Genomic DNA, 12,721 nt, shown 5'->3' with positions numbered 1-12,721 from the left:
CCTTGTATTGCTACTTTTACTAGTGTTGTTACTTGTTGCACTGTTCTCATATATATGCTCACATGCACATGTACTGTGGTTATATATTTTCAATTGTTCTGTCATGATAGTTGTAGTTCTGTTATGTACTTGTGATGCATATCTGAAATGCTTTCATGCTATATGTTTCTCTGAATTTGGTGTATTTGGATTGGTTATCTCACCACCTCGCAAGAGGTCTAACCTCATTTTATGGGGATACATGTGATGATTGTTAGAGGTGCGAGGATGACCGGCGTATTGCGGAGGCTTGGGACCCACACTTGGACAGACACGGTCTTGGTTTTTGGTTTTGGGGAAAAACCTCAATTTTGGAGAGACATTTTGTAAAGGAGATTTGACGTATATTTCTTTGCAGTCTCAAATTTTGTAAACCAATAGTAATATATTATCTTAAGTGAATTAGTTCTGAAGTTTAATTTATTCTTGTAATTCACCCAGAGTTTCAACTAAGGTTCTCATTTTATTTTCGCTTGAGCAATGCTTTCAAAAAAGATTTTTTTTTTTTAAGATTTTAGGATTTTACAAGTTGGGATTTTGGGGCATTACATGCAAGGAGATGCACAGCCTCGAAGTTTGGGCAGGCCTGCATGGGCACTGGCATGGTACTTCCAAATGAAGTAGCTTTGTTCTGTGATCTGACTTCATGAATGTGCTCCCCATATATGATTGTGCGGGAGAATAGTCGACCGTAGCACATGAATTCTGCATGGATGTCCTCCGTTTGCGGCTTTGAAGTTGAGACGGGCCACAGATGGTGTAGCACCCACCAAGCATGGTACATTTAGAAGTAGCACGAACACTCTAGGCTTACTTGTTGAGCTGCTTACCATGGCTGGTGACTAATTAAGTTTGGCACAGTATGTACGATAACATTGCTATAAACTAGTTGAAATATCCGTTAGGTGCTTTTTATATAAAAGTACCTATTCTAATAGAAATTACGGTGGTTTCTACCTATTTAGGTCACGATGGCACATATATAAATCAACGATTTTGGGTCCAAATTGGTATTGAACTGAGCTGGACTGTATGCAGACTCTAAAGAAGCAGCAGGTACCAATGCAATGAAAGTGAAGTGCCCACCACAATAACGGAATGACCCCAATAATGGACCATTTTAGTCAGATCCATTTGCCACAAATGATACTTCTCAATGTCATCAATATCGGCCCGTATCAGCCGATACACGTCGTATCAGCAGAGAATCAATACACTGCAAGCCTGAATCAGCTATTTTTTCATAAATTTTTAAAAAAATACCAAAAGTAATTTTTTAATATTATTTTAAAATTATTTTAATGGTTTTAACAAGTGTCACATTATGATTGACACATAATAAATTTTTATTATTTTTAGGCTGATACACAATGATTCACTTGAGTATTGGTACAGCTGAATCGGTCGCAAAATACTTCTTTCCCATATTTCAAATTAATACTCCATACTACCAAGGACCTCGGATTTTGGCTCAGCATTGCTCCTGTAGGCTCATTTTTGTATATTATGTATTTTATACATATATTATTTATATTACATATTATATTTATAATACATGTTATTTTATATATTTTGGCGACATGTACCCATCTGTCACAACTCTTCTTCTGTAGGATCTTGCTCCGATAATCTTACTGTGTGTGTGATATGCAAGGTACACCCGGAAATTAAAATGCACAACAAAAATAGCATCATTCTGAGACTAAAACATTTGAGGTTTTACTGACATGGTTCCAAGCTTCAGCAAAACTATAGAGAGCAGAGTTAGAGCCAATCGACCAACGGAAGTTGGAGGAGGTAAGATGCCCACGGACCAACCATCATAATTGAAAATAGAATGGGTTCCATCATACATTCAATGCACTCATCCAATCAACGGCCAGATGGTTCTGCTGGATGGCTAGGATATCGAATGTATGATGGGACCCATCATATTTTAAATGATGGGATCCTTGTCCCCATAATTGTCATACAACACAGTCCATGTTAGTTTGCTTGGGTAGGACAGGGAGAGGAGATCTAATGACGACCAATTATCTGTCTAGTGACACCTATCCACTCATCCCCCATCTTGTTATTTTGAATGGTCAATTTAATAAGAACTGACCCTTGGATAATATTTTTCAACCAAAAAATTATGGTTTTTTCTAAATCACAAAAAATTGTGTTTTTGGCAACAGTTAATTTTTGAGTCTATCAAAAAATCCTAGACACCAGTGAGATTTTCACCTTTTCCAATGTCAATCTTCATTAAATGAATGATGTAGATCACATCTGTGGAGTCCAATTTGATCAAGACAACTTGCATGAATGAAGTCTGGGAGTGGTACGAAGACAGGGATGAGTGGAACGGATTTTCCATGAATGGATGCATCGGCATCCATGCATTGCAAAGATAGACCGAGTACTGGACACTCCTCATAAAAGGGGTGCACAATGAGCCGATCTTCTTAAAAACAAGCAAGTCCTCCGGTTGAGCTCACTTGTTTACATAGATGAGTAATGCTGAGCTTAGCTTTAATTAATCTAGTTTTTCCTAAACATGCAGCACACAAGTCTTGTTTTACCTGAGTTGGGTTTCACTCATCCCCTATTCATCCCCCATCTTCATACCCCTATAAAATCTTGTGATTCAAGTTGTTTTGATCAAAACTGATCCTATGGATGGATTCAGTATGGTCTATTAAGTAAGAATCGGTCCTTGGATAGTATTTTTCAACAAAATATGATTTTTTAAATCACAAAATGTTGTGTTTTCTCAACCATTGATTTTTAAATCTCCAAAAATCCACCAAACAAGTCAGACTATGACTATTTAAATGTCGATAACATTTCTCGAGTCCGATTTGATCAAAACAACTTGCATCAATGAAATTCTAAGAAGGGGTATGAAGATAGAGATGACATATATAGGGGATGAGTGGAACCGCTTTCGTTTAACCTCGTTTATAGTTTTTTTTTTATAACATATTTTAATAAAACATGAATATTTACCTTATAATACACATGCATGAGAAAAAAAAAATACACAAAATGAAAAATTAAGGATTTGCCTAGTGCTTAGGGAGGTAGGTTCTCAAAAGCTGATCAAGATTCAAGATCAGTGTCCTGCTAAACCTAGCTGAACATAGAGAACGACATAACAGAGCCAAAATACCAACTTATTACAGGAAAAGTCCACCGACAAATAGCATTTTCCCTTCCATTTGCTTGGAGGAGGACCAAACCCTTCATTGTTGAAACTCTCAGATTCTGGCCAAATCCCAGTATCAAGCGACCCGATCACTGTCACTTTCAGTGGACTTCACTCTTTTTACATTATGAGGAAATCCCATGATCCCTTGTCCATGCCACATATTTGCTGCTTGCATATAGCAGCAAGTGTGCAAAAAACTAACTAATGATATTGAGAGAATAACTTAGCGTAGAAGATAGAGAAATTAACTATGCTTGGCAAAACAGTGTTAACATAATCTGGGCAGCTAACCAGAATCAATCAAAACTCAAGGCATAACCAAAAACTTTATGGTGTTTCCTTATGCTTCTTATAAGCTTCTTATCTTCCTTCACTAATGTCACACCCATTAGGGATGGCGGTGCTCTCTTGTTCAAATGTGAATGGGTGCAATTTAATTCAACAAAAATTTCTCTCACCTGCATTCAAGAAAGAGCAATCAATATAATTGGCTGAACCTGAACCTGAGATATTCATTGAAATAAATATTTGCCTATTGGGGTTTAAGCGGGTTGGGTTAGAGTTGGTGCATTTCATATCCTACACAAGCAAGCAGTATGTCATCTAGACTTATTTTCTGTAACTGGATCTGACTCCACTGAGAAATGGGGAAACCCAAAATAGTAGCCTGCACTGCCAGGGCTCAACGTGGCAGGTTAAGGGCTAGAAATAGAATCATGGACCTAGGTACAACAATCAGATTCGGCATAGGTAACCAACCAAATGATAGAAACATTGAATATAGTGGAAAAGCTTATAGCAGTCAACCATAGAAATGAGATATAATTAAGAACAAACTAATTTCCTAACCATATAAAAGATGCATCTATTGAAATCTTTGTTTTCTTTGCATTCTTGACCAATAAAGACAATAATGGTTTCCCCCCAAATAGGAAAGGTTAAACTAAAAATGTCACAAACTATAATATAGACATCGAAAAAAAGGAATAAGAAAAGCAGTGGCCTAAAAACAATCAACCATAATTGATAACAATAGCTTTCTTGGTACAAGAAGCTTCAGTTTTAGTTTTTGATATCGAACATAAACAAGAATACATTCATCCAATACATAATAACAATAGCAACATTATTTCCAGAATCTAAAGCTTGTGCCAAACTTAACACTAAAAAGATTTATGTTAACATGGATTATGGAATCTCGAGGTTTTTGTTTACACTAATAAGTAGACCTTGTAAGATGTGAACTCTTCTGAGCTTCAGCATGGACTATGGAAGGTTCTGGCCTTCAGAAAACGAAATTCAGGCACAAGTTCTCTACAATTAATAGTGAAAGAAGTTTCTAGAAAGGTGAGAGCTCACAGGACAATTTCCCTAAAGCATTTTTGAACAAAGAAGCTAAAACAACCCTCAAATAATCCAATAAAGAAAATGAAAATCAATATTCTCAAGACATGGGTACAGCGAAGTGGTACAACATTAATACAGACAGTAGAACACTAAATTTCTGGGAATGTTTAGCGCCCAACATAACACGAATTAGGAATGTATGTGTTTATCTGGAAGGCCCTTACTTTTCTTTTCATTTGTTTTTTTTTTTTTTTTGTATTGGTGAAGTCTCGACTCTCAACCTAATCAGTTTACACTAGCATACTGTAGATTAAGATTAACCATACAACTCTCTACTTTGGCTCAGATATCATATGCCAGAATATGTCAAAAAAATATAAAAGAATAACAGATTTGATTGTCCGCCAAACCAACCATGCCTAGGAATTCCGATCAATATTAGCACTTAATTTCGGTTTACCAAAGAGCTCTAGAAAAGGAGAAAAGGGGGAACATCCATGCATCTATGTATGAAACTGAGAGATCAAACACCCCTTGCTAAGACGATTTGAAACTAATCCTAGTCTGCCAAACAGAGGCTTATTCAATTACAGATGAACAACCTTAACTGACTTCCAAATTGGAAATCAAACAAGGGTTTCGCCACAACCTCATCGATTTCTAACCAAGAGCAAATGAATCCATTCCGCTCAATGCCTTAATCTTTTGCTCAGAAACAGAACCCAAGAAATAACAACACAGCAAAACCAAACAAACAAAGAAACCAAAGTAGAAAGGTGGAGGGCTTATTACTGTCTGGGATTATTTTATATGTTTTTTTTATGGGCTCTGTAGCGACCGTCTTTACTGTCCCTGATTTGCAATGCCAATAGAGACAGTAAAAAACCCGTCACTAATTCCATGTTTTCTTGTAGTGATTTGATACTTCGACATATGGTTTTGGAGACGAGTTTTGTACTGATATCTGGTAATGATACGCGATGCTGGAAGCAGATCAGGTCATGCTGAACATGAGCGTTTTGAACATGACTTTTTAGCTTTTTAAAATACAAATAGGATGGCCACGATGAGAAAAAACGCGCATGTTCAGCATGACCTGATCTGCTTCTCGCAATGCTAGGGTGTATCGAGGACCAATGCAACTATGATACCGGACTTCTTTTTTCTTTTAAAGGCAAGCTGGGCAGACCCCACCAGTTATTATTCAACGGACCACTGGGTTTTGAACCTGAAAGGTCCCACCACAAGGAGACCTGCACTGAGAGCTCCTACCAACCACGCCGAGCCCCCGTTGTTTGGTTTGTGAACTTCTGCTCCGTCAAACACGAGTATGCATCTGCAGAAACTCGTAGTCAAGAGGTCATGGTCCAAGTCAGCAAACTCAAGGTCGTCCCAGACTAATGGAATCCTTTGAAAGGAGACAAATAGTCATGGACCAATCTGAACCTCTTACATGTCCATGAGGTGGGCCGTGCTCAGAAGCTCAGTCCCTCCTTCGGTTAAATTTGTAAGATCCCTTACTATTGAACGAGTCAACTTTTTGCATTTTGAACTTTGGCCTCAAGATTTCTGTTCAAATTCAAGATTCTCCAGATCACCAAACAGACCCCACACGGTTTTCCAAAGACTATGATCTTGCCTAGTTGCTATTAGAAGGGGATTTAACCTTTTTTTGTTCCAAATACCGGCCTGTCTCTTGCCACGATGGTTTCAGGCAATTGCAAGGAGATGCACAAGATGCAAGCTACCTCCTTGCAAGTCTTCTTCACCTTGTCGCTGCAGCTTTGGTGCTCACGGGGTGTGAACCATAGTGCAATTCCCGTAAACGTTGGGTTGGTTCTTGACTTCAGCACATTGGCTGCCAAAATCAGCAATTCCTGTATATCGATGGCTCTCGAGGACTTTTATTCCAACCATAAACACTCGAAACAAATAGTGCTGCATCCGCGGAACTCGCAACATGATGTCATTGGGGCAGCTTCGGCAGGTACCATTCTTTTTTTCTTGAACTCATCTTCAAAGAATAGGGATCAGAGGTGTAATCACATTGCACAAATGCAATGTGATGCTGCACCTGATCACCTTTCATCTGCTCTGGTACAGAAGTAGGGCGCAACAGCAGATGGAGGGTGATCAAGTGCAACGGCACATTAAAGTTGTGCAATGTGATTGCACCTGATCTGGTCTCTCTTCAGCTAGTGCTAGATTTGTTTGAGGGGGTTCATTCATGGCAGTATATTTATGATGAGAAATTCACGAGGGAAATCCAGTGATCGAAGGAGTACATACCATGCATCATACCCACCATGAGATGTCATTGTTGCAAGCTGTCATGAACAAATTTGAACCCTTGGATGTGATCTACATTGTCCATTTAGCAAAGATTGTCATTTAAATTGCTTGAATCTGAGCTGTGTGCAGGATTTTTCGACGATTAAAAAATCAATGGTTATAAAATCATTAAAATTTTAAATAAATCACATCTTTCTCTTCCAAAGAAAAAATACGATCCAGTGACAATTCTTGTCAAATTGATAATGCTGAATCCATTTATGAAGTCAAACTTGACAAAAACAACTTACAAAAATGAGATTCTAGGGTGGGTGACAATAACACTCTTGGTAAAAGTACGAGCACCCTCTGGAGAGTTTGAGTCGAGACATTCAAGGCCTTTGAACTCTCAACCCTATTGTAAACTATTGCACTCTAGTTTTCATCTGGATTGAAATAAAGTCAGCTTTGGTTGTAGCTATCGACTTACTGGAGAACGTAGAGGTGCAAGCAATTCTGGGGCCAATGAGATCCGAAGAAGTAGACTTCATAGCAAATCTGGGAGATAAAGCTCAAGTCCCCATCATTTCCTTCAGTGCAACCAGCCCTTCACTATCTTTAACCAAGTATCCATACTTTATTCGAACTGCACAAGCTGATTCGTCACAAGTTGATGCTATAACGAACATAGTTAAGGCATATGGATGGAGAGAGGTCATACCCATCTTCGAGGATAATGAGTTTGGAAAGGGGATGATACCGTTTCTGACAGATGCACTTGAAGGGTTAGACATCAAAGTGCCCCATAGAACACTTCTTCCTAATAATTCTAGCTCTACGTTCATTGAGAAAGAGCTGCAAAAGCTCATGTCAATGCAGACACGGGTTTTTGTGGTGCACATGCTGCCTTCTCTTGGCACCCGAATTTTCTCATGCGCGAACGAGCTGGGCATGATGAGTGAAGGGTATGTTTGGATCGTCACAAACGGGATGGGAAATCTCTTGGATTCCTTAAGTCCCTTGGAAATTGCTTCCATGCATGGCGTCATAGGTGTGAAAACTTACGTCCCCAGATCGAAAGCGCTCAAGGATTTCATTCCCAGATGGAAAAGGAGATTCCAACTGGAAAATCCCGAGATCAGAACACTGCACAATGAACTCAACGTGTTTGGCTTGTGGGCTTACGATACTGCCCGGGCGTTAGCGTGTGCACTGGAGAAAACCAATTCCGGGAATTTGGGGATCCCCCAAAGGAAAGATTCATCGAATTCGACGGGTTTTGAGAGCTTGAGAGTCTCCTCAACTGGTCCAAAACTGTTGCATGAGATACTGAGTGCCAAATTTAGGGGTTTGAGTGGTGAATTTGATCTAAGAGATGGGTACTTACAGTCTAGCAAGTTTGAGATAGTGAATGTGATTGGGAAGGGAGCAAGGAGAATTGGATTCTGGAGTCCAAACCATGGACTGTCACAAACTCTCAAGAAAATTCAAGGTGTGGAGAATAAGAATGGAAACCATATGAATATTGCCTCCAATCTTCAAACGGTAATGTGGCCGGGCGAGTCAGTTGTGGTTCCAAGGGGTTGGATTGTACCACCGCCAGGGAAGAAATTGAGAATTGGTGTGCCGTTGAAGTATAGGTACAGGGAATTCGTTGATGTCCAAATCAATTCAGTAACCAATCAGACAACAGTTAAAGGGTACTGCATAGATGTATTCAAAGCGGTGCTAGAAGTTTTGCCCTACCCTCTGCAATACGAATTCATCCCTTTCGTTGATTCTCATGGAAAGAGTGCTGGCAACTACAACGACCTCGTGTACCAAGTCTATCTCGGGGTTAGTTTTAACATTTCCTTCCTCTTTTTAAATGTTCGATCTTTTATTTGCCATGACAATATAGTGGGGACGATGGAGATGAGATTGCTTCATTTCTTTGACATGTCAGATATGGGCACTAACCGTCACAAAAGTGGTAAGGCGAGATATTGCATTTCCCATCATTCCATCTTCATAGTTCCTGATTTTCAAGCACTAATTAAATAATAATAATAGCAGTTTATTGTTATTATTGTTGTTCTGGACACTTGTTCTGTCCAAGCTTGGACAAGCACTCAAACACGCCCCCAATGTATTGTCAGTCTATATCAATCGACAACATATTTATCTTTTTTTTATGATTTTCCAAGGAAATCTTTGGATGCATATTAGGTCTTGCTGAACATGAGCTTTTTGCTCATGCCAACATCGTGGCCGTCTGTTTGCATTTTGGATCAATGTCACGTAGCATATAACTGTTCTGTTGACCTTTTAACTTTTCAAAATACAAAACGAACGGCCACGATGTTGGCATGAGCAGAAAAGCTCATGTTCAGCATGACCTGCTTCCAAAATCTTTTGTATAGCCATGATATCTTTGACCACCACAATTTTTCTTTTCTTTTTTGATGATTGGCTACTATTAAAGATTTGTCTTGACTTCAGCTTCGTGCAGACATAGAGTGTTGACTTTATTTCATTGGGAAAAACTGCCTCATTCACTACGGCCTTTGTTTGTTTCATACAACTTGCATGACAACCCTGATGCAATCCTTTTCCACCGTGAATAAAACAAACATCAAATCATCATGGTGAGAAAGTGCTGTTGGCAAAGGTGACCTCTATTTTTTTTTTCACATGGTAGAGAGATGTCCACATGTCATATTTTTAAAAACACTTCTTACGTATAAATTCTTTCATACCTCCCTGTGAAAGCTTTCAAAAGGGAAGGCTGAGCTGACAGGTTTTGTTAAAAACCTATATTCATTCTCATGCAAAGAAAACCTAAAGGCAAGCTGGGGACCGGGGTTAGGCACCCCACCAGTTATTATTCAATAGTACCACTGGCGTTTTGAACCTGCAACGTCCCACCACAGGAGACGTGCACTGACAGCTCCTACTAACCATACGGAGCCCCGTTTACATGGGAACGAAACAAATGAGGGCCAAGTTCCTTGGCATAAAATCCCAGGTCTTCCTTGCCCATCAAAGAGTACACCCAGGTTGGACCTTGTGGTAAGGGACATGCGTTCATGGGTTTTGAACTTGTGCCTGCCTGTCAAGCTGGTCACATTCATGATTTGGTCCTACCAGACGAGCGGGGCCCTTATAGGTGCTACCGTTGTCATTGTGCATGAGCAGTTTTTAATTATGATAAGTATCAAGCTAACAAAAGAAGAATGATTCTCAAAAACAGAAACAAAACAGCAAAATTGTTTCTTGTGCTTAACATTTTTTTGGTAATCAGTTTCTTGTGCTTAACATGATACGATGTAAGTGACAAACTCTATATATGCATGTAAAGCAGAATTTTGATGCGGTAGTGGCTGATACAACAATCTTAGCCAACCGATCAAACTATGTGGATTTTACGTTGCCTTACACAGAGTCTGCTATATCTATGGTCGTGCCCGTGAAGGTCGACGGCAAGAAGAATGCTTTGGTATTTCTGAAGCCATTAACAATGGAGCTTTGGTTGGCAACTGGTGCTTTCTTTGTTTTCACTGGCTTTGTCATTTGGGTTTTGGAGCATCGAATCAACCCCGAGTTTAGAGGATCTCCTTCTCAAGCAATGGGCTCGACCTTTTATTTCATATTCTCCACCATGGTCTTTGCCCACAGTAAGGCTCCAAGTTTATTGTATGTGTGTGTGTGCGCGCATGTGTGTTAGGAGTAGATCGTCATCAGGTCATATTGTATATACCCAATCATTAGTTGTGAACAATCCCCACCGCATATCTCAGTTGGGAGATATGCATCTCACTTGCGAACTGTGAAAGTGGGGGAGATGTGCGGTGGGGATTGAATACAACCAGAAAATCAGTTATATATCCCATCTCGAGGAGGGGTGTGTGTTTGTGTACGCGCGGCGTGCACTTTTAGGGATGATGGTGTTATTTTTGCTTCATATTAACTTAAGTCCTCATCTATCCATTGCTATCACAGGAGGGAGACTTAATAGCAACCTGACTCGACTTGTGGTTATTGTTTGGGTGTTTGTGGTTTTGATCCTGACTTCGAGCTATGCTGCCAGTTTAACTTCCATGCTCACATTTCAGAAGCTTGAGCCCACTGTGAAAGATATCCAAACCCTGGTTAAAACAGGAGAGAAAATCGGTTATCAGAAAGGATCCTTTTTGCATGGCCTGCTGAAGCGATTGAATGTCGATGAGTCCAAGATGAAAACATACCTCACGGCCGAAGAGTACATAGATGATCTCACCAAAGGCAGTGCAAATGGTGGAGTTGGAGCCATTTTCGATGAGATTCCATACATCAAGCTATTCCTTGCCAAGTACTGCAACAAGTTCACCATTGTTGGACCTACCTATAAAACTGCTGGGTTTTCCTTTGTGACTCTCTCTCTCTCTCTCTCTCTCTCTCTCTCTCTCTCTCTCTCTCTCTCTCTCTCTCTCTCTCTCTCTCTCTCTCTCTCTCTCTCTCTCTCTCACACACACACACACACACACACACACACATTCATATGGTAGCTACTTTTGATGATGTGTAGGGCTGGAAAACGAGACAAGTCACTGGTGGCACGGTTTGTGTTCGGCTTGTAAAGAGCTTGTTCCAACTCGTGAAATAGGCTTGGCAAGCCGAACATGAGCAATTGAGTGTTGGACTTGGTTCGGTCCGTGTAAACTCGTTAACTAGTGATAAATGTATTTTTTATATATTTTGTATCAAAAAGTGTAAATAGTTGAAGTTTTTGGGTTTCAGGCAGTGAGTTTATAGTCGAAATCCTATTGCTTACAGCCTTGAAACAATGTATTTATTTTGTAAGTGACTTGAACTGAGTTTAGCTTAATTTTAAAAATGTATAGTTTTTTTGGTTAAGCCAGCTCGAGCTTGGCTTAGCTCGCCACAAGAATGAGACAAGCTTGAACACCCTCTGTTCTATTCGTTCAGCTTATTTACAAGCCCTAATGATGTGTATTTCAGGTTTTTCGAAGAGGATCTCCACTAGTTTCTGATGTTTCACAGGCAATATTAAAGGTTACAGAGGGAGACAAAATGGCGGCCATTGAAAATGCTTGGTTTGGTGATATTACATGTTTGGATCCCAGAACAAAAGCAAGATCTGAGAGCTTGAATGTGTCTAGCTTTTGGGGTCTCTTCCTATTAACAGGGACAACTTCAATTGCAGCGCTTATCATCACCTTCTTCTCCTTTATAAAGGAATATATGAAAAAAGGTCATGCACTGGATGCATCAAGGGAACCAAACATATAGTGAAAGGTTCTTGCTGTTTTCAGATACTTTAACCAAAAAGATATTTGATTGTAAATAATATTATTGATGTTAAAGCATGAGTCAGTTGCAGGGTCCATTATGGAAACTGCAGTAAATAAGTTTTGCATGAATATGGCAACTTTCTTTTAGTAGTGCTTTGGCAACAAGTCCCTTGTTTAAGTAGTGCTGTAAACTACGAGATCAATTAGTTTCCTTAGCTTCCCTGCATGTTTCTCACTTTAGAACTAGTTTGTGTTGATTGTCACTGATCTCCCCAGAGGATATTACATATGAAAACAACTCTTTATAGTCACAACAACTTGACATCTCTCTCAAACATTGCTCTCTCTCTCTCTCTCTCTCTCTCTCTCTCTCTCTCACACACACACACACACACACACACACACACAATGACATTCCTACGCTCGCCTCAAACAGAACTTTAGCAAAACTATCAAAGCCTACCCCCAAAGGAATGCAACAACTGGCTTTGAGGTTTAAAAGCGCTCGGAATATGTGACCGAGGCCGAGTTCCTAGATAAGTAAGCCCTCCCTGTATTAGACACATGTTCACATGGGCCCAAGACCACTTAATGC

The 12,721-nt window shown here is 39.7% G+C and overlaps 1 protein-coding gene across 1 annotated transcript; it reads left to right on the top strand.

Annotated features, from left to right (window-relative positions):
- Positions 1-6,286: 6,286 nt before the first annotated feature.
- Positions 6,287-12,420, top strand: LOC149823437 (glutamate receptor 2.2-like). Its single transcript, XM_090018331.1, has 5 exons — positions 6,287-6,569; positions 7,332-8,689; positions 10,197-10,509; positions 10,835-11,241; positions 11,834-12,420. The coding sequence occupies exons 1-5, from the start codon at positions 6,287-6,289 to the stop codon at positions 12,122-12,124; spliced, it is 2,652 nt and encodes an 883-aa protein (XP_089874457.1). The 3' UTR covers positions 12,125-12,420.
- Positions 12,421-12,721: the final 301 nt, after the last annotated feature.

The sequence above is a fragment of the Nuphar pumila genome, chromosome 10 (assembly GCF_984573655.1).
Source record: "Nuphar pumila chromosome 10, dmNupPumi1.hap1.1, whole genome shotgun sequence".
NCBI lineage: Eukaryota > Viridiplantae > Streptophyta > Magnoliopsida > Nymphaeales > Nymphaeaceae > Nuphar > Nuphar pumila.
Note: the sequence above shows the minus strand (reverse complement) of the source record. Positions and strands in the feature narration are given on the sequence as shown.